Here is a 22,894-nt window from a genome sequence, read left to right as displayed (position 1 = left end):
AACCCAGTGATCACCCGCATACCCAAGTCAAACGAGCTATAATATTAATGAGGCATGAATGAACCGTAACTGTCTCCAGGGCTGAATAAAGGCTAGCCACCTTATCAGGGAAGTCACACAAAGGCTCCTCGTCTGTGCCCCTTCTTGTAGGAGCAGAAGAGAACAGACAGCGTTCTTCTCTATAGCCAGGCCCCACTTGGGGGCTGGAGTGCACTGGGAACGTTTTCTTATAGGCAACAGGAAAAAAAATCTGTTTTACCTTTAACCTGCAACAGTTGTAGACTCTGACCACCATACATTATTAATTAGTCAAAAAAGAAGCCCCACTTTTAGTTACCCATTGAATTGGGTTATCTTCACTGTGACCTAGAATTGACAGTACAGCTAACTCTCCATTTACCACGGTAATGGGGATTTCTGGAAGGATGGCAGTTAACTGAGAAGCGAGAACAATCCCATTTTGTCCTCATCAAGGCACGTTATCACTGCATCAAGGACGATGGCTTCCAGCGACTGTCCACCGAGGGCCTCGGCTTTGCCCGGCGTTGTCAGATGTCAACCTCACTTTTCTGGCTCAACAAGCCAAGTGGTGTCCGGCCCCCACTACACCCGGGCCTGGCCCACAGCACAGCCCCCTCCAATTTTTCTGGGCGTGGGGACACAGGGAAAAGCAAGAGCAATCACCCCGTGCCTTAGCCAAATGACAGCAGAAGTTATACCAAGTGACAAAGATGGTCAGAGGGGAGCGCCTAGGGAGAAAGGAAGACAGGGCCCTGGGTCCGCGGGAAGCTGGATGGAGAGGCCCAGGAGGAGATAGGGAGAGAGTTGGCTGTACTGGACCCAACAAGCACACCCCCAGCAAGCTGCCCAGCATTTCTAGGAAGGAGAAAAGCAAACCGCCGTCCCACCTCGGGCTGCACGGTCACAAGTGAGGCAGGGCTGGGACCAGTCGCCATTTGGGCGGGCAGCCAGCCCCAGGTGCGGCAGGAAGGGGTGGCGCTGGCTCAGCGGCTGCAGCTCCTCGCTCTGACCCAGCGGGGCCCCTGCACGGTGCTGGGGACACAGCGAGGCCTCGGGCGCTGTCGGGCAGGGACACACACACACATACACACAGAGAGAGACACGCCATTAGAGGGAGTGGGAGTGGCAGAGTGTGGGCTGGGGCCGAAGCCCCACGCGCTCAGGGGTGGCCAACAGTCTGCTGACCACATTCTGACCCTGAACATGCAGCTCAAGCTCAAGGTCTGAGGGAACCGGAAACTGTGAGAGCTGGGTCCGTGGCAGCAGCAGTCAGCCCAGCGGAAGGCCGGCAGGACCTGTGACTGGAGCCCGATTCGGATCCTGCACCTGGACTATCCCACAAGCTATCAATGAATGGGATGCTGTCTCAGCTCCTGCTTTGTATCCTCTGGCTTCTCGAGAAAAGTGACCACAAAAGTGATGTGGAGAGCAGAGCAGCTGCCCATGGCGGGACAGCGCAGACGCAGTCACTTCCCAAAGAGGCAGCTTGAGACCGACTCAACCCACAGCGGGCCTTTCCGGGGGACGGAGAGGCTACATGAGAGAAATAACTTCCCTCCTTATAGGGCAATCTTCATTCTGGGAGGCAACCTGGCCCTGGCGGAGAGGCAGGTCACAGTTCATATCAGGCAGTTTCCCGAAGGTCACAATCTTTGCTTCAACAGAGCAGTTCAAACTAAGAGGGAAACAACAGTAACTAGAAACAGGACAAGAAAAATGCTAACCTCTCTGAGCCTTTCGTAAGAATTTGGAATTCCTAGAGGCAGGAAGTCTGCCTTGAGGATGCAAATCTCCCAGCCGCCACATCTCTCGAAATGCTGCTGGTGGCAGTAGGGTGTCACACGGAAGCGCGCAAGCAGGAAACACTAGTAGGTGGCCTGGTCACAGAGCCACCAACTAAACAAGGGCCAAGGGGAGTCTGCCAGGCGACAAACAACTTCCTTAAAACGAGAAAAAAATGTGCTGTTATGGCGACACGGTGTTACTGACTCCAGAAAGGAAGGTGGTATGGGGGCCTTCTGTTGTTTCAGCCAGAAAGACACAGTGTGTGCGCCACCCCCGCACAGGCCACCTGTCTTGACACTGCCCTGGGACAGCAGAGGGGCGCCTGTTCCCAGGACCACTTTTCGTGAATGCCCAGGAAGCCCACATGGCTCACAGAGACCAGCTTCTGTCAGGCCCTGAACTCCACATCTCTTCCCTGAAATTTCGTCTGAATGTGGGGTAAAGACCCCTCAGATTCCCACATGCACAAATGAGCAAACAGAGCGGCCCCACCCAGAACAGCCCCAGCCATGCAAGCAAATCACCAAGAACACTCATCCCCATGTCGGAGGAGAAGGCCTTGCTCACACGGACCCCTGTGGAGCTTTCTGCCTTCTCCCTCTCTGACTGAGACACAGACCTCCCATCTCCCTCCCCTGGGATGCTGAAGGAGAGTGATGCCCTGGGCCAGTCGGGAGACCCACAGCCCAGGCATCAGAACAACATTTAACAGATTAAAGAAACAAGGTTATCAAGAAGGAGCATCCATTTCCTCCTACGTACCAATCGCCGGGCTCCAGCCCTGCCCAAGGGTCCTGAATCGGACCACAGGGCAGCGGAAGATCTTGAGACTCCTGAGCCAGAGCAGCCGAGGGACCCAACACCCTCCTGCAACTATAAATGGGTGCAGACCACCGACACTGTTGCCCAGACAGCCAAAAGTGGAGAACGGAGGACAGACGCAAGCTCTGGCTTACCCCAGGGGCACCCACCCTGCCCACCGCCCAGCGCTTCCATGTCTGTGCCCGGCACCCTCTGGCAAGGGTGGGGAGCGTTTCCATTACTCACAGCCATGGTAGGAGGCTGGAGACCCCCCGGCCTTGCCATACTCCTGCTCCGAGTAGCTGGTGGACAGGTTGGGCTGGCTGGAGCCTCGGCCAAAGGTGATCTGGTTGCTGCCCATACCCGTGGCGACCTGGGCCATGCGCTCTTTGGTTTTGAGAGCCTGGGCCCTCTCGGCCTTCAGCCGCTCCTCGTCCTTGAGGAGGCCCACCAGCTGCTTGGACTTCTCGCGCACGTTGATGCCCTGGTCCTTGCCGTCACGGTCGATGTACTGGAAGTCCTTCAGGGTCTGGATGGCGAAGATGTTCTCCCGGCACTGCTGGGCCACCCGCTCGGAGCCCGTCTTGATGAGGTAGTCCAGCAGCGTCAGCGCCTTGTACACGTGCCGCCAGTTCTTGCCGTGGTCGTTGAGGCGCTTCCACACCATGCTCATGATCTCCGAGAAGGCCACCACATTGTAGGTCAGGTCGGCGATCTCGGTCATCAGGGAGCTGGACGGGCCCCACGGGTCGTTGGAGGTGGCTTCCCGCACTTTGATTTCAGCTTCCGAGTAATTGTTCACAATGTTTTTCATTTGCCGTCTGATAGAGGAAGTCGCCATTTTCACGTTTCTTTGTGACAAATGTCAAGCCCTTCAAAGACAGAGACGCTCCTGTACTGGGCAAGTTCGTGCCCTGCGAAGGTTCAGTCTCCGTGACAGGCGTGGAGCACGAGCCTGGGCAGTCATTTCCTCCACTGAAGCCTCAGGTCCGAGGAGCCAGAAGCCATGACCTAGAGAAAGAAAGAAAGAAACACTCCCTGTAGCACAAGCTCCCCCGGGACAGGAGGAGGCTTGGCTCAGCCCTTTCTGTAAAAGGCAGGTACAGAGGTCTGGCAGGATCAGGAGTGCGGGGATGAGTGGATATGCCCCAGCCTCCAGAGGAGGAAAGAGATCCACCTTTTCCAAAATTACAACAAAATCAGTATTACAAGTTAACAGTGAATAAAATCTAAACTTGAGGTCAAGCCTTTGGCAGACAAGTAAATGTTCTGACCGTCGTTCTAATTTTCAAAACACTTCCACTGGCATGGCTCTGCTCTGGGTTGTATTTTCACGCGCAGCAAAAGCCAGTGACAGAAGAATCCTAACACTGGAGGCAGTCGGTCCTGACGAATTTTAAATTATCTGTGGGAGCAAGAAAGCCCCTCATTTCAGGTGTAGCTTACCTAAAAAATGCCCATCAATACCTCTTTCCCTTTTTAAGTAATCTATACCAACACGGGGCTTGAACTCATGACCCTGAGATCGAGTCACATACTCTTCTGACTGAGCCAGCCGGGTGCCCCTATGATGCCTAACTATGCCTTTGAAATTGTTCAACGTCTGGCCTTGGTCCACCGTGTTCCTACCTGCCCAGGACGTTTTCTGTGAGCACTTTTCTCCTGACTTTTTATGAAGGTTTCCAACTACTCTGGCAGAGCACAGCCAAGGCCTTCTGCTGGGCTTTCGAGGTCTCCAGCACCCGGCCTGAGCTCATACAACCCTAGAAAAAAATCTGGTTCTAGCCCACTCCCCTCATCTCAGAGGGGAAAAACTGAGGCCCTGGGTTACACAGTAATGGGTCCACCCAGCCCTCCCCAACGAACGCAAATCCTCTCTCTCCAGAGAAGAATTTCTCTGGAATTCTTACTGAATATTTACTGGGGTAGAGCTAGGTCCACATCTCTTGACAACCCCCTTTGGTCCAAAAGTGTCCTGTTCACCAGTGACCACCCAGCACCCAACACTGTCACTGACGTGGACAGAAATGGTGCTGAATAAATTTACAAAACAGATTGAAAACAGTGTCCCTGTCCTCAGGAAGGCCACAGTCTGGCAGGGGATAGAGGTGAGCACAGGGGGTCTGAGGATGCAAAGCTTGAACCACCAGCTCCACTGGCGGCTGGAGGCTGTGAAGGCAGCCACGGGAAGGAGTTTCTGCCAGAAATAACTCTCACAGTTATGTCTTCAAAGATGAAGAGGGCTTGGCGTGGGAGGGGGGTGGGGTGGGGGTAATGCAGATTATCCCTCATCTATAAAATGAGAAAACTAAGGTCCAGAAGACTCGGGGATTGCCCAAGACAGAGCAGCACAGCTGGAGTCTGGACACAAAGCAAGCGCCCTCCTCTTGCCCATTCCCCACTCCTACCTGCTGGACACATTCTGGGCTCTTCTGGCTGTGGAGCAGCCAAAGCAGCCTTGGGCCAGACTCTACCTCACTTCATGCTCATGAAAACCCTCCAGTAAGGTAGAGATGAAGAGCAGGAGGACCTCAAGTCACAAGGTCAAGCTGACTAAGGTCTCCTCCTCCAAAGCAGCTCTCTGGGGGGTGTGGGGGGTAGCACCTGCTCCCTCCTCCTGTAGTGGTCCTCGCTCTCCACACCAAGCTCCTGTGCTGCTTCTGCCAGGGAAACAGCCGACAGCCCCCTCCTTCCTCATCTAAAGCCTCAGGCAGGCAACGGGAACATCAAAAAAATAACGAAGTAAATGTAAATTGTTACGGCTGGTGCTGGTGGCGGGATGGGGGGTGCAGAGCCACGGGAAACGCAATGATCACTTATCACATATGACCATACAAACAAGAGCCAGCTCACACAATTTCATCCTGCTGACAACCCATACATCTGCTACGGTGAACACAGCCTCCACTCCAGCCTCAACTACGCCAAGCATTCTGTCTCCATCCGAAGCTGCAGAATGGGGCTTCGGCAGAAGGTGGCCGTATTCCATCTCCCCACGGATCCAGCCTGCTCTGATAAACCCTCTAAAGCCTGTCAAAGGACAGGGATAAAGATTTTCACGGTGACCTGCACATTTGTTTCAGTTCAGTTTTTCATTCACAGCAAACTTCGCCGCTGGCAGAGATGGGATGGGCCCCAGAAAGCAAAAAAGAACCCTTTGATTTTTAATGAGCATTGGCCAACTTACGGCGCAAATACTCATCAGAATCAGGAGTCACATTCAGGTGTGCTTAATGCCTAGGGGCCACCAGGCAGTTCCATTTGTCCCTCCATCTGGTGCGCAGCAGGTGCAACCGTCCCACCCTCTGAGAAGCAGGAGGAGCTGGGATGCGCCGCTGAAGAGGTCCTCTGCCACCCTCCTCCAGGTCAGGAAGCAGCTCTAAGCATGACAGCACATGGTCCTCCTGGTTAAAAGGCCTCAAATGGTTAGAACTATAATGAGAAAAAAACAAAAAAAAAAAACAAAAATAAATTCCCGAGGGAGAAACAATGCCCCAGGCTCTGCTGCCCTTCTAGTCCAGCCACCTTGGGCCCAGTGTCCTCCTCTGGAGAGGTCAGGGGGAGGCCATGAGGCTCAGCCAGGGCATCCACCAAGCTTCCTGGGCCTCTGGTGGCAAAGAAAAGGCACCAATTCCTCTGATCAAGGGCCGGAGTGCCCTCTGCCCTGCCAGACACGAGCTAGCAAAGGAATTTCAGACAACCGAGAACCCAGGGCTGCGGACCTAGGCAGGGGTTTTCTCTAACAGGCTCAACTTGCAAAGACATCTGTTAGCACTCTCTTTGAAATGTTTAGGCCTTAAGAAGAAGGAAAAAGGTAATAAAACATTTCTTACAGTCAGAAAAACATATAAAGCCCGTATAATTGGAACGGCTGCCTGCCACTTTCTGAAAGCTATCATAGACCAGAGCGGCTTTCAGGATGGGCACACGGTGAGAATGGGGAGATGTGGGGAGGAGAAACTCCCGACAGGAGAAAGGACACCAAAGGCGCCTCCACGAAACCATTTTCTAGGCCAACCAGGTGATGCACACCTCACCGGGAGACTCTGGAGACAGACACCGCCAATTCCGGCCGTGAGAGAATCTGGCGACACGGGAGCAGGCGGCAGGACCCCAGCCCTGGCTGCATGTACTTGAGGTTCTCCCAGGCGGCCCCAACTGAAGACAGGGACGTGGGAGGCTCCGTCGCACTTGTCCATGTGGGCCTCAGACCTTGCTCTTCCCATTTTAAAACTTCTCCCCTGTCCCAACCTCAGGACTGGGCTGTCAACACCTAAACATCTCCTCTCCCAGCAAACATCTGTCAGGCACGTCCTCCCAAAAGCCAGGCCTGAACACACTCCGCCCTCAAGCATCCACCCTGCGCTATTTCCAGAACCTAAGTTTCGCTTTGTTTTTGCTTTTTCTGAGCAGTGTGTGTGCCCTGCCTTCCGAACTTTCCCTCTCAACCTGCCAGTTTTCTTCCCTTTCCAGCTGAGCCTGAAGTAACCAGCACAGGACCATGTGTTACCTCCTGGGCTCCTGACTCCAGCCGGAGAAGCTGTGGTCGGCTCCCAAACACCCAATCATTTATAAGGAGCTTCTGCTCAGATATGGGGAAGGTGGAGGGGGCTGCCAAATCACGGGAAAAATAAACTTTGTTAAAGGTTTAAGACCAAGGGGTACCTGGATGGTTTAGTAGGTTAAGTGTCTGCCTTCTTCTCGGGTCATGATCCCAGCATCCTGGGATCAATCAAGCTCCGCACTGGGCTCCCTGCACCTCGGGAAGCCTGCTTCTCCCTCTCCCACTGCCCCTGCTTGCGTTTCCTCTCTCACTGTCAAATAAATCTATAAAATCTTTAAACGAACAAACAAACAAAAGGTTTAAGACCAAGACAGCAAAAAAGAAAGGAAAAAAAAAAGAAGGGGGGCTCATTTCCATAAATTACATACCAACAACTTGGGACAAATACCATCAGAACATCAGAACCAGAAACGCCTTAAGAAATGGAAGTTCCATCAGGGCACTGGGGTGGCTCAGTTGGTTAAGCATCCAACTCCTGATTTTGGCTCAGGTCATGATTTCGGGATCATGAGATCAGTCCCCACACCGGGCTCTGCACTGGGCGTGGAGCCTGCTTACTTACGATTCTCTCCGCATCTCCCTCCTCCCATTTACCTGTGCTCGCTCTAATAAGAAATTTTAAAAATTAAAAAAAATAAAAGAAATTGACTTCTATCATCAGGAATTACGTAGAACTATTTCATTGTAAGTGATAAAGTTTGTACAATTCTGTTACAACTTTAAATATTTTCTGAATGGAGACAAGTTAGAATTTCTATTCAAAGCAACACATTCTTCTGCACAGGGGCCAGAGGACGTCCGTTTAGTTCCCTGGACGGTATGACCAGGGGCCCCCCCACAACCCCCCCCCACTCCAGCCCCAGCCTGAAGAGCATGTTCCAAAACTGTATTAATCATTCATTTTATTAAGAATCAAGGCTTCGGGGCGCCCGGGTGGCTCAGTGGGTTAAGCCTCTGCCTTCGGCTCAGGTCATGATCTCAGGGTCCTGGGATTGAGCCCCGCATCCGGCTCTCTGCTCAGCAGGGAGCCTGCTTCCCCGTCTCTCTCTGCCTGCCTCTTTGCCTACCTGTGCTCTCTGTCTGTCAAATAAATAAAATCTTAAAAAAAAAAAAAAACTAAAACAGAATCAAGGCTTCTAATGCACATGATGACCACCAGTAACCTCGCTGAATTGATAGAATTTTAAAAACGGCAACAAAACTGAACGTTTCAGCTGGCTTGGGGAAGTCTCACCATGGGCGATGCACATTACTGTCAGGCCTTCCAAAAGACCCTTGGGAGCTCTGGATCAAAAGCCACAGTCGCTTCAGTATAGAAGGAAATGCTCATTTTTCTACAGTCAGGTCCTAGTACTAGAAAAGTTTCTTTAAGCCGAAGAAATATTTCATTTCTGTTCTAGAAATGGAATCTGCTGCCTCTGCCTATGCAACATCCATATCCCCTTGTCTCAGAAAGATCCTTGGTCTTCCACGGGGGAGGTGGGCAGTTGCAGCCCCAATCAGAGTATCACAGCCTCCCACCCTGGGGGCTAGATCAGGGTCAGGCGCACGGTCCAGCCTCGGCTGCCTGAGCTGCCAGAAGCCACCAGAGGCCCAAGGTTTCCCTAAGTCTAAAGGGGACGCCCAAGCAAGCAAAGAGCAAAGGGAAGGAGCAGGAGCAAGACAGAACAGGGCTGGAACCGCTGGTTCCACCTGCGCCAGAAGCCATTTCTGCATGTCTCTACAGCAGTAGCCAACATGGTCAGCTGTGACCTACAGCAATGTGTGATCAAGAAGCCTGAGCACAGCCAAACAGCAGATATACGGTGAGGGGGCCTCCCCTGAGCCTCCAAACAAGCCTCAGGTAGAAGCACAGGAATACCAACCAGCCGCTCCTCCGTCACACCTGACCTGTCACCTCAGGCTGACCCAGGAGCTGCGTCCTTCCCACGGAGGCTCGTCACTCCTCAAAATGCAGACACCCCAGCCAAGGTCTGGCCATCACCCTTTGTCAGACCGGCTAATGATAGGGCGAGAGCTGCATCATGACATTTGCAGGGGCAAGCCGGGGAGGAAAACTTCTGAAAACACAACCAGAATTCAAAAGACACTGAAGACTGGAAACAGGCTGAATGAAACAGCCAAGAGAAAGAAACTAAACAAACAAACAAAAACTTCCAAGGCCAGAGTGGTGCCCCTGGAGGCAAGAAGAATTCCACGGAAATGTGCTCCAGGGGTTTGTGGAACTGGGTGGGGAAATTCCTTCCGAATCTTGAGTTCCCTAATCCCCGCAGAAGGAGGCTCTCTCCTGCCCAGGTGGGTCTCTCCTCCCTGAGGGGCTTCTGGGATGTGGAGGGGGGATTCTCACCCCATCTGCTGAGGTCTCCGCCACATCCCTAAAGAGGTTTCTGCAGTGGCTTTTCAGGGATCGGGGACCCTCATCGGGGGTCAGGACCAGCTCTGAGACAACAGCAACAATTAGCTCTCCCGACACCCCAGAACCAGTCACGGGTCAACCGATCCGACAGTGACAGTCCAGGCAAGACCAGAAAGTATCACTGAGCGCCCTGGTCGGACAATCATCCCCCCAGATGACAGCCCACACTATCTGTGCCTGGCGGTCTCCCGTGACTGCATGTGCACTTAATTCTCCTCCGGGCAGATGACAGGGAGAGCAGCGAGAGGGGGTACCACCGCCTCTCCTACAGAGTCTCACCAGGGCCGCCCGCAGTCGGGCACCTACCAGCAGCTCCTGGCTCCCCACACATGGCACCTCAGTGGGCAGCGCTGAGGGGATGTGACACTCTGACCAAGCGCCTGTGGGGACTTCTGAATATCCTGAAGCGAGTGCCATGGTGTCACCGTAGGACACACATGAACAGTAAGTTCTGGAACACTGTGCAAGCCTAACTGGCTTTCACTTTCCTCTGCGTGCAATCCATGAGTGAGGAAACATCTCCACCTTCCTACTGGGGAAAAGGGTACCATGACCATGACAAGGAGGCTCAGTCAGGGGTGGCTGAGACCACAGCTCACATGACCAAACCGAGCCGCTTTCCAGAAGACAACGGTCCAGTTAGGACAATATGGACAGTGCCACATTCTTCTCCACAGTAATCACTTCAGACTAAAGAGAAAGGACTATTATGAGCCTGCATCAGCCAAAAGCTCGCAGTAACTCGGAGCCTAATAACCATCACTCATGCAGGGGGAGAAATGAAAAGGAAAAAACAAAACAAAAACAAAAACAAAAACAGAAAAACCCTTTACATCCACCAGAAAAATGGTGAGACTCAGCAAAAAAAAAAAAAAAAAAAAAAAATGTTCTCTTCACTAGCTGAACAGAGAAATGGAATTTTATATCACCATCCAAAAAGTGGGATTTAAAAAAAAAAAAAAAAAAAAGGCTTGTTCCATTCATATACTTAGAGGGTAGGGGGAAAACAAACATGTTAGACTTGACTTCCAGATGATAAAGCAGGTCCCCTTAAACTGCCCCTGCACCTCTCCTCACTCCCTTCTAGGGGACAAAAGCCCCAAGGGGGGGTCCGTTAACCTACCACCAGGTGGAGGTGAAGGACTCCGGCCCCCACGTTGGGTAGGGCCAGGCCGCCCACGAGGCAGGAGGGCCTCCCGCACAGAGCCTCCTAGGCAGCCTCTGCCAGGGCCTGACAGTCACTGGAACAAAGCAGACAGCCTCCTACGACTTTCCGTGTTCTTAATTTTTCCAAAAGCAGAAGGACTGAAAACACACACGAGGAATTTCATCTTTCTTTACCAACGAGCCCCGAGCACGGGGTCTCAGAGACGAGCAGCCTGTGGGTACAGATTACACAGGTGTTGAAATGCACTCATTTTTCAAGATCACGTGGAAGTGGGCAGTAGGAACGAGCCTGGGTGGCTCAGTCGGATGGGTGTCCAGCTCTTGGTGTCTGCTCGGGTCGTGGAATCAAGCCCCGTGTCCGGTTCCACGCTCAGTGCACGGTCTGCTTGTCCCTCTGCCTCCCCCAACTTGGCTTGTGCACTAGCACACACAGACACACACACGTCTCCTCTCAAATAAATGAAATCTTTTCATAAATAAGTGTATATGTACACATACATACGTATGTATCACGTGAACCAGGGTCAGGAGCCCTGTTCTGGCCATTCCAGCTGCACCCTCAGCTGACACAGCCTGACACAGTTTCACTCCCTGATCAGGGACAGGGTGTGTCAAGCCCTACTTCCTCTGCAGGGTCAAGGATCAAACACCTTGACAGCTGGACCAAGGCGATGCATAAACACGCAACAAAGGAAAAAAGAACGGAATATTTTTAAGATTTTTTATTTATTTATTTATTTGACAGAGAGCACGAGTGAGAGAGGTAACATAAGCAGGGGGAGTGGGAGAGGGAGAAGCAGGCTCCCCACTGAGCAGCTGTGGGGCTGGGATCATGACCTGAGCCCAACAACTGAGCCACCCAGGTGCCCCAAAAAGAAAATTCTTTATTGCTCCCTACCTCCCTTCTATTCTTCAAAGTAGTTTTGCAAGTGACCAATCACGGACAGTGTTCTTAAAAAATCATGCCAAAAAGCAAACAATGTGGTGTTGTAGACGCACAGAATCAGGAGACAGGAAACCAGGGATCTCTGAGGCACCAAGCAAGCCAGTGACTGGCCTCCTCGCTTCTAAAATGATGAGGCAGACCAGCTGCTCTCCCTAAGGCCTTTAATTTCCCAGACCCTCTTTCTGACAAATGGCTCAATCCCTTGCCATCTCCATGGTGTCCCGGGGAGCCCAAGCTTCTGGCCAGCCCCAGCCACAGGTCACTGACTGCAGGGCTAGAATTCTGGCCAAGGATCCTCTTGGTCTAGGGAGGGCTCAATGGTGGGCCAAATAGCAGGGCTTTTGCAAGTGTGAAGCGTAGCCCTCAGAGCCCTTCCCTCTCCCAGGAAGGCAGCTTGTATGTGACCCCTGGGCTAGAGAGTCTCTATTTCTAACACGCTGTGACTCTGCTACTAGAAATACCCACTAATAAGACAGCGATGCTGCCCAGGGACTGGGGACCGCAGAACGGGGACTTCTGACAGCTAGCCACACCCAGCCCACAGAGCGGAGCAGGCCCAGCTATGGGTCACACTTTGAGCAGTGCAAGGCTCCAGCTTGAGACATTTGAAAAAAATGCAAAGCTGCATGGGAAAATTTAGAATTCCCATGATTTCGGGCTTAATTTAGCCCTGGCTGGTCAGTATGATGGCACTAAGTCCTGGGCTGCCGCCATCTCCTGAGGAGCCAGAAAGAGCACGGAAGCAAAGTGAGGGTGAGCTAGGGGTCCCCTCGGCCAGGACCCCATGGACTTGGTTTCAGGCACGGTGGTGACCTAACACTTCTCAAAAGGAGCTCAAGCTTGCCAAGAGGAGCCTTGCAGGAACGGAACAGGTATTTCCACCCTTTTCAGTGCAAAAGCAAAGCCAGGAGGAAAATGACTGGTTCACTCACCTCTGTCCGGCCACCGGCGGCTGTTCCGGGAGGTCGTGTGGGGCTCTCCTCACCACGGCTGTGAAGGAACAGGGCGGATTTCTGTGCGCAGCAGGGGGAGTAACTTCCACAGACACCAGATACGTGGGACCCTCAAGGCTGGCCCCAGGGCACCCCACCCCCCCACCCCAAGAAGCAGGGAGATGGCGCATGGTCAGGCCAGAGCCTCAGAGACCAGAGGATAGGCTCACCTCAGCAAAAGAAAAAAAAACAAGAGGCCAAAATTATCCTAAATTTGGGCCCGGGCTAAGGTGGGGAAGGAGGAGACTCCAACGTTAACTCTTCCCATGCCACCGTGTGCCACACCCTCTTCTGCAATCACTTTCCTTCTTACTGGGACAGCCTGCTCCCTGTCACTTCACAGAAATTCCTGGGCTACACACTGGCCCCGCCACACACCCCACCCACCTGCTGCCTCTCCCGCCTGCATTCTTCCCACCACCGTCACTGGACGGGCTTCCTCACCAGAGCCCACTTTTAAGCATCGCCGCCCTGGGCCACCAGTCGCCCTGTTTTGTCACCAGCCTTGATTCTCAGCAGAGCCCCGCTCTCTACTGGGCATTTTCTGGCTTGTGCACCTGCTTATCTCCCGTGCCCCCCACCCCCGACCTCTGTGAGAGCAGGGTCCTGCCTATCTTCCCCTCACACACAATGAGCACCAGGTAAAGCCAGGGGCAGCCAGTAAGAAAATCTGAAAAATGACCCGTTTCCCTTTTTGCTCACTATCACAGGAGTTCAAAACAGCTGCTCACTGCAGGGACTGCCCTGCCTGGAGCCTCCTGGGTGCTCACGTCAGGAGAGCGGACAGTCGCCCAAGCCGGGACCCTTCGGGGCTGCACGACAGCCACAGAGCAGAGACCACTCCCGACGGCCTGGGCTGAGAAGCAAGGCTGGCCAGCGCGCGAGGGCTAACACAGGGGTTTCTCAGGCCGACCCTAAGCACCGACATCCTTCCTTTTCCAGCGGGGAGAGCTGAGCAGGCCGATGAGCTCTCCTTGGCCTCTGCGTCCACACCTGTCGGCTGCAGCCAGCAGCTGCCCAGGCAGACACTGGCAAACCATCGGTGTCCGAATGCCTGCCTCCTGTCCCCGGCAGCACCGAGGGGACAGCATCTGGAGTGATGTTCCTCGGCCTGTCCCTGAGGACAACGCACAGAGAACACCCCAAGCGGGAGCGGAAAGGCCACAGAAGCCTCTCGGTGAGAAATGTGCCGGGTGCCTGGGGTCTGCCCAGGTGCACAGCCACCTCCCTCCCGAGCACACAGACCACCTGTTAAACACAGTCTCCGTTCCAGCTCCTGCCCTTTGCGGCTGGCATTTCCCAGAAAGGTCTCAGACTGGCTCATTCTTTGAGACCAGTAATTGTCACAGAATACCGTTGGAAGAGCAAAGAAAAAGAGAAGAGGCCTCTCCAAGAGAAGCCAGCAACCAGTACCTGAGGCCTGACCATTGGCTGTGCAAGTTCAAGACCAGACGTGTGACCTCATGAAGTCTTCCTAATGGTCCAAGCAGGAGTGACTCTTACCACCCTCATTTTACAGACGGGGACGCTGAGGCCCAGAGAGGCTCGGGAACCGGACCAAGCTACACTGCTGGCACAGGTTAGGACCAGGATGTGACTCCAGGCCTCTGGCGTCTGGTCCCATACTGGGATTCCTTCTGGCTTCACGCCAGTCCAGCACCCAAAGTCATGACAGCGATGAACCTGTCCCTGCTGAAGCTGCAAGTCTAGGAAGGCACCTCCTGCCTACATGTTTAAGAGGCCAGAAGACGGGGGAGAAGCGACCGTTGAGCTAGAGGGCCTGTCCCCAGCCAGCTCACCAGGCCAAGTGAGCAGGGGCAAAGTCGCTGGACCTAGAAGGGTCTCAGGTCCCATCTACATGCAGACACCGAGGCCCAGAGCAGTTTAACGCTGCACCTGGATCAGACTCTGGCACTCCCAGCTCCTACCAGTGTGGCCAACCAAGGAAGCAGGTTTTAATGCTTTTCAAAGAAAGCTTCCCCTTGAAAGGTATACGGCTCTGTAGGCCAGCAATACAATGAAACCAGTCAGGAAATACCGCAGAAACTCCAAAGCTATTTCTAAGAATGTGCTTTAGGGGTACCTGGGTGGCTCAGTCAGTTGAGTTTGACTCTTGATCTCAGCTCTGGTCTTGATCTTGAGATTGTCAGTTCAGGCCCCTGGCTGGGCTCCACACTAGGTATGGAGACTACTTAAAAAAAAAAAAAAATAATAATAATAATAAATAAAATAGAATTCAAATTTAAAAATGTATTCTTGGGGTGCCTGGGTGGCTCAGTGGGTTAAAGCCTCAGCCTTCGACTCAGGTCATGATCTCAGGGTCCTGGGATAGAGCCCTGCATCAGGCTGTCTGCTCAGCAGGGAGCCTGCCTCTCCCTGCCTACTTGTGATCTCTGTCTGACAAATAAATAAAATCTTTTTTTAAAAAAAAGTATTCTTTAGAACTCACATCCTTAAGAAATGATGTCTCTTTGGCTGTAACCCTGTCTCCTACTAAATGAGTCACATCAACTTGAACAACCTAAAAAATCTACATTATTCCTTTGAAATTGCTGCCATTCTCTGAAATACCACTCAGAAAAGACTGGGTCGCAATGCTGAAAGGTAAACTTCCTTTTTTGGTACAAAATAAAAATATTATTTCCCTCCTTCCTCCTCTGCTGGACACATTCCCAGTGTTTTATTTACTCTGCAATACTGACTGGATATATTAGGAGGAAATGTTCCTTCTAACTCTTAAATGTCAGAGTCTGCCCCAGAAAAGGCATGAGCCAGCCCTAATGTCTTCTTGCTGTTCCTCTTGTTTGCTTCGATTTTTATTATGTACTATTGGATGCACATAAAAGATTAAGTGCAAACCACATGTGAGGCACAAACCAAAGGGGCCCGTGACCCCCACATTCTCCTCAGGGCATTGCACAACCGCAATGCCCACCCAGAGGGGTCCCTCCCCTCCCTACTTCCTCTGCCCTGGGCATACAGTTCAGGTTCTGGGTTCTTCAGTCCCTGGTATTTTTTAAAAAATATAATTTTACCACAAGTGTTATAAAACCAAATAACGTAAGTCTTCCACAGCTTGCTTCTGTCATTCAATGCTGAGTTTCTAAGATTCATCCACATTGCTCCTCCGTATGACAGGCTGCAGTCTACCCATTTCATGTTCGTATTTAACAACTGACCCACGCACTGTCCTGTCCATGGGCATCTAAACTCTTTCCAAATTTCTGCCATCACGGATACGTCTGAAGTCTGGTCTGTGCCTCTGTCTCCTGGGACACACGTGCAGAGCTGTTCCCGGGTATGTTCCTGAGAGCCGAAGGAACGGCTCAGCCCATTTACAGGGTGTGCAAATCTCTCTGCATATCTTAAAAATATTTTTGCTGCCCTAATTTCTAACATCACTTTATCGTTACAGAGCAGATCTATTAATGGTTGAACAAGCACTCTTTACACACTCAGTGTGTAAAGAACAATGCCCAGGGGGTGCCTGGGTGGCTCAGTGGTTGGGTGTCTGCCTTCGGCTCAGGTCATGATCCCAGCCTCCTGGGATCGAGCCCCACATCGGGCTCCCTGCTTGGCAGGAAGCCTGCTTCTCCCTCTCCCACTTTCCCTGCTTATATTCCCTCTCTCACTGTCTTTCTCTCTGTCAAATAAATAAAAAAAAATATTAAAAAAAAAGAAAAAAAGAACAATGCCCACAGGCCTGGGGGGTGGGGGTGGGGAGCTGTTGTTAGGGAAGCACAAGGCATGCTTTCTGGTCTGGGCTGGGGGTAGAGCAAAGGCAGGTTACAAGCTGGGTGCTCTAGCAAGAAGATCAGGACCGGCTTGCGGGATACGGCAGGTGCATCTGAGGCAGTGGGGTTGAAGAACAAGAGGCACGAGCCTCTGTATGTGGGGGAGAAGGCCATGCAGGCAGAGCACAGAGACAGTGGGGGGTACGTGGGAGTTCGGAGTCCGCAGGGGGCAGGCGGGCTGGTGGAGGCCGCAGGGCTTCAATCGGCACATGACGGAATCTGGACTTGCCCACTGTGCTTATTCACTTTCAAGATTTTGCCATATCCCCGTAACAACAATAACAACAGTGGATAACACACAGCATGCACTGTGTGCCAGGCACTGTCTTAGGAACTATCTCACTGAATTCCTACTATACGTGGCACTATTGTCGGTTTACTATTTTTCTTTAAGTCCATTTCCTTTTGGCACAACTGGGTGGCTTAGTCGGCTAAGCCTCTGGCTCAGGTCGTGATCCCAGGGTCCTAGGATCGAGTCCCACATCGGGCTCCTTGCTCAGTGGGGAGCCCGCTTCTCCCTCTGCCTGCCGCTCCCCTTGCTTGTGCTATTTCCCTCTAACAAATACATACAAATCATTAAAAAAAAATCAATAATTTTTTAAAAAATCCACTTACTTTTAAATTCAAATACCCACTTTAACAACATATGACGAGATCAGGGATCACTGTGATGGCATTTTGGAAGAGGGGGGCCTTCGTGTTTCGTTTTTGAGGTATCACAGAGAGCACATAATACTCACCATCTTTGAGTGTCAGTTCACACCTACAACCGGGCACAGTCACAGCGCTGAACTACCATCACCGCTAATTCCAGGACATGACCATTACCCCCAGAAGGAAACCTGTACCCGTGAGCAGACCCTTCCCCCGGCCTCTAAGACGTTCTGTCTCTAGGGATTTGCCCATTCCAGACATTACAGATGAATGGAAATCATCCCACCTCTGGCTTTGTCTTGTTCTTCCACCAAACATTTTTTCAAGGTTCGTCTGTGTTGCATTATGTATCAGTACTTCATTCCTTTTCACGGCTGAATAATTTTCCCCCGTACGGACACATGTTTCATCTGTGTTGGAGGACGTCTGGGTTGTTATCCCCTTTACCGGCTATCACGAATAGTGTTGCTATGAACATCTGCATCCAAGTGTTTGCACGGACGGACATGTTCAGCTCTCCTGGGCATACACTGAGGAGTGGACCTGCTGGTTCACACAGTCAGTCCACGTTGAACTTTCTCAACTGCCATAGTACTACAGCATTTCTAAGATAACTTGTGAAAATGAGTAACGTTCAAGTGCGCACCACTTAAAATTATTTTAGGAAATACTGCCGGAGCGAAGCTACGGAAGCTGGCTTTTGTTTTGTTTGGGAGCAGAGGAATGACGCTGTTGGAAGAGTATTTCTGGAATCCTGACCGAGAAGCACAGGGTGAGAAGGCCAGGGTGGGGAAGAGGGAGGGTGATATGGACGGAAGAGGACTTACGCCGACCCCAAGGGAGGCGATGAAGGGATCTGGGGCCTGAATGTGGGTGCAGCAGGGCAACAAAAGGGCAGGAGACCTCGGACTTAAACACAGAGCAGGAGACTCAAACCCTGATGGCCACATGTCAGTGCGGGGTCCAACAGGTGGGGGTGGAAGTAGCCAGGAGGACAGAGGCTCCCTGCACAGAAGATAAAGGTGGGAAGGGTTTACAAGTTTCAGGAGAAGGAAAGAGCCAGAACCAGTGGTTTCATTTCAAACAGCCAAACGTAGCTGGAGGTTCTGGCAAAACAGGCATGAAAAAGGCTGAATGCCAGCCGTGGCAGCCAGCACCTAGAGCTGGGGAGGGGTACTGGGGTCCACATGTCCCTCTGGGAGGGGCGTGTGAGAGCATCTGGGGAGAACAGGGTAGATCAGGGACTGGGATGGAACTCAGGAGGCTGGCAGTCTCTGGGCAAAGTCCAACAAGGGCAGGGGTGCCAGGAGACACAAGAAGAACTCCCAGCGCAGGAGAGGGGAGAGCTGGGAGTGCCGGGAGTGCTGCTGATCAGCAGGGACAGAGGAGCATTCAAAGGATGAGGCAAGGAGCATGCTTCTGGGTGCCGTGAGCAGCAGCGGGTGACTGGGGGAGCCCGGCCTCCTCCTAGTGACGCCGACCAGTGGCTCAGACACTCTTGCGAGGGAGGCCCCATGGAACTTCCTGCCCCATAGCTCCAAGGCATATGCTACCTCCTCCCCAGTCTCAGGGCAAAACTGGACCCATCACCCAAATTCCCCTTCCCACCAGGGATCCTCTGCTGGAGGATCCACCACCTGCTGCCCGCCAGGGCTTCCGGCTCTCCCTCCACTTCTCCCTCCTTCCTCCCACGACCTCTGGACTGCAGCTCTTGTGGGACAGAGGCCCCAACTGTCTCCACACTGCTGCCTGCCTCACAGGGCCTGGCACAGCGCCTGGCACACATCTGCCACAGGAATGAATGACTCCACAGGGCACCGAGTCCAGCCCCACCTGCTCACACGCTCCCCCCAACTTCCCCTCCCGGCATCCTGTGCTCCTCTCCGTACCTCCCCCCACCTACCAAACCTCCAGATGCTCTGACAGAATATAAAACACGACCTGTCGATGCTGTAGTTCAGAAATAACAGTTAGGCAGAGTGGAATGATGGCCACTCTCCCCACCACTATCTGGCCCCATCACTGAATCTCAGTTTTCTCTGGAAAATGGGAATGGCACCCCGCGAGACACCATGAGACAGTGGACAGGAACAGGTTGTGAGAACTGGTGAAAGCTTTGGCTTCTACTAGTTTCCATGCTTGCCCACATCATTAGCAGGCCCGTGGCCCCTTGCCACCCATCGCCAACTCAGAAGAGTAAAGCAGGACCAAGCTGATGGGGGGGGGGGGCGGATTTTTGAGTCAATTTCACACTAAACTGAACAAGCAGAAACAAACAGCAGTCTGCAAACCAGGTCTTTTTTCCCCTAATTCTTAAAAGATTAAAGTATGCTGCCAAATGTCAAAACACAAAAGCCAAAAAGAAATTAAAGTTGTTATTTTCCTTTTGGTTTTATCTCCATTAGCCAAACGCTTTTGTTCAAACAATGTTTACACTGCCATTGTCCTGATTTGTTTAGAAAAATAATAAAAGGGGGCACTTCCAGCACGGAGGCCTGAGCGCATACACAAATCTGCCCAGTTTCTCCTGGGCCCAGAAAACACTCCAGTTGAGAAATCTGTTGCGCCAGAGGCTGAGGAAGAACTGTTTACTTGCCTCGGAATCCTCACAGGCCACGTCAGTACCCAAGCCTCCTCCTCCTCCGGCCACCCTGGGGATAAGCGGCTGTGAGAACAGGGCAGTTCTTCAGCACGCTTATGCCTCACAAGGAAAATGTGAACCAGAGGCCTGGGGATGGCTTGGGGACAGCTTAGGGATGGCCAGGGGACGGCCACTGAGCAGAGAGCCCAATGTGGGGCTTGATCCCAGGACCCTGAGATCGTGACCTGAACCGAAGGCAGAGGCTTTAACCCACTGGAGCCACCCAGGAGCCCCTTGGCTGTGCTTCTAACATACTCTGTGCTGACTATGTGCCCGAATTCTGCAGGGGAGGCATTTTACAGATGAGAGAGGTGAGTAACACAGAGCATGAGCTGGGGGAAATCTGTGACCCTACCAGAGCCACAACACGACCTGTGGAAACCTGGGACGAGCGCAGTCCTTAACCTGGGCTAATTTAAGGTTACTCCGGTGAGGCTGCCTTTCTCCTCTCCCATACCATCATCACATGCTCCCTCCCAAGCCGCTCCTTGGAGGATCTGAGGTCTTCCAAAGGACCAGCTTTCAAGGCTGACCCATTTCGTTCCAGGTAATTTCTACCCTGGAGCTCCCTCCTGACTGATGAACCCTTCCTGGCCTGACCTGTCCCCTGACCTGCGGAATCGCTCTCCTGGGTCCCACAAAAGCCCCTTGCTCTTCGCTGTAGTAATGAGTTCTACTCACCAAGTATTTCCAAGTCGATCCCTCTGCGTTTCTCCACCCCCTCTCAGGTCAGTCATGGCACCGGCCAATAAATTGTGCGAGAAGTGACATGTGGCGTTTTTTTGTCAAACACTTTAAAAGCCAGCGTGTGATTCTCTGAACTCCCTTCTCAAATGGTGGTGATGGTGGAGGCCTTGAAGATGGACCTCCTTATCTATCTGCGGGAAGGGAAACCGTGTCCACACGCAAACCTGTGCACCAATGTTCACAGCAGCACTGCTTATGGCAGCAAGGTGGAAAGACCTTTGTTCGTCGGCAGATGAATGCATAAAGACAATGTGGTATAGCCATAAATGGAACACTGTGCAGCCTTAAAAAGGAGTGGAGTATAGATACGTGATACAACACGAGGAACTTTAAAAATACGCTGAAGAGAAGACAACCACAAAAGGTCACAGAGTGTATAATCCCACTTACATGAAATGCCCAAAACAGGCCCACCCACACAGACAGGAAGGAGACCAGAGGCTGACGGAAGAGGGGGGAGGGGATGACTGCTTAATGGATATGAGGTGTTTTGGGGAGTGATGAAATGTTGTAAAATACAACTGTGAGGGATGGTTGTACAACTCTGAATACACAAGAAACTACTGAACTGTACATTTCAAACAAGTGAACTTTACTGCATGGTATATAAATTGTGTATCAAAGCTGTTAACCAATAACAGAAAAGCAGACAGGGTGCTTCCATCAGCCTGGGCCCATGAACGACTATGATGACCACACACGCCGGACACGCAGCAAGAGGACAAGTAAGGCCACGGACACGCGAGGGACTGCTTGTTTTCACAGCATCGAGTGGCCCATCCCCAGGCAGACTCCAAATGCTTCTACACTATTGTATGTTCACGTTGAAAATGTGTCTGCGGTCAATTAACTTAAAAATCATGGAAGGAAGCCAGGGTCATGGTTCTGTCCCAATAGAGACCAGACTCTGTCCCAAGGCCACACTCCGAATCCTTAAACACAGGAGATGGGGTGGGAAGGAAGTACTTGGAAAAAGTCTGGCTAATTGAAATTAATTCCTAGCCTGAGAAATTTTTACAACTCACAACACAACAAACTCATCTTCTGAAAACCTAAAGAGCTCACAGAAATTAAGAAATAAACAACCAATACCCCATCTCAAGATGGGAAAAGAACTGTCCATGCAAAAATAGAAATGGTCTTTAAACACTTCAGAAAAATCTAAATTAAAACTACATTGAGCAGAAGCAGTTGGGTTCTTGTATATCAAAATAGCAAAACACCAAAAAGGAAGTTGAGAGGACCCCACTCCTACTACCCAAGCCACTCTCAAGCCTTCCTGACACCCTATAACCGTGCGCCTTCCACCAAGTAGAAAATGAACACCAAGCAGCAAGCAAAACAAACAAACAAACAAACAAAAATAAACCACATGGAGATACTTTGGACACCCGTCAGGTTGGCAAAAATCCAAACATCTGACTATAGGTTCTCTTGGCGAGGCTGTGGGGAAACGGGCACTCACAGTTGCTGATGCAGCACAACGGCAGCCAGCCCTGCAGAGGGCAAGCGGGCAAAATCAATCAAACCACAAACATGTTTACCCGCCCCTGCCCCAGCGATGTCCCAGGGACCCGACCCTCAGGTCCACCTACAGGTGCCCGAAAGGACGCAGGTAAGGTGACTGGGTGTAGGTGCATGAATGCCGCTGCAGAGGGGATGGAACAGAAAACGAAGTAAAACAAGAGAAATGACTCTTGTTCCTCCAAGAAAAGGGAATACTACATAGCTCAAAGAGAATGGCGACGACTCTCCAAGTACTGACGTAGAAAAGTCTCCAGGCTACAATCAGTCAAAGAGCAAGGTGTAGAGGCTAGGTGCGGGAACAAAAAGGGAGAAGGAAGGATGTAAGTCTGAGAATTTGTGTTTGTCTTATTTGTGTAAAGGAACACTAGAAGGATATCCAAACTACTGAAAGGGGTTATCTATTAAGGAGAAAGGAGGTGGGGAATGAGGCAGATGACATCAGAGGTGAAGGACAAGATCTCTCAAAGTATACATTTGTATCTTTTTATTTTAGACCTATGTCAACGTGTGGTCTATTCCAAAGAACATAAAAAGAAAAAGAAACGTAAAAAAAAAAAAAAATGTAAGGGGAGCCAGGGTGGCTCAGTGGGTTAAGCCTCTGCCTTTGGCTCAGGTCACGATCTAGGGGGTCCTGGGATCGGGCCCCCGCATTGGGCTCTCTGCTCGGCAGGAAGCCTGCTTCCCCCCGCCCCCGCCTGCCTCTCTGCCTACTTGTGATCTCTCTCTGTGTCAAATAAATAAATAAAATCTTAAAAAAAAAATGTAAGCCCTATCCTCATTAAAACAATATCAAAGCCCTTGGCCAGCAGGTCCCAGATGCTGGTGGCCTCAGCAGGACA

The 22,894-nt window shown here is 51.8% G+C and overlaps 1 protein-coding gene across 6 annotated transcripts in view; it reads right to left on the bottom strand.

The window, feature by feature from the left end:
- Positions 1–22,894, bottom strand: part of EPN2 (epsin 2) — an 83,630-nt gene that overhangs the window by 43,340 nt on the left and 17,396 nt on the right. For 2 of the 6 annotated variants that reach the window (XM_047708930.1, XM_047708933.1), the window contains exons 2-3: positions 2,854–3,618; positions 909–1,079 (exon numbers count right to left, since the gene is read on the bottom strand). In XM_047708930.1, the coding sequence (XP_047564886.1) occupies positions 909–1,079; positions 2,854–3,448 (766 nt within the window). In that variant the 5' untranslated portion in view covers positions 3,449–3,618. Of the gene's footprint in view, positions 1–908; positions 1,080–2,853; positions 3,619–9,893; positions 9,913–12,632; positions 12,691–22,894 lie in introns of those variants that run through there. The other 4 variants (XM_047708935.1, XM_047708936.1, XM_047708931.1 and 1 more) reach the window with 3 other exon arrangements.

The sequence above is a fragment of the Lutra lutra genome, chromosome 16 (genome assembly GCF_902655055.1).
Source record: "Lutra lutra chromosome 16, mLutLut1.2, whole genome shotgun sequence".
NCBI lineage: Eukaryota > Metazoa > Chordata > Mammalia > Carnivora > Mustelidae > Lutra > Lutra lutra.
This window is presented reverse-complemented; position numbering and strand designations above follow the sequence as displayed.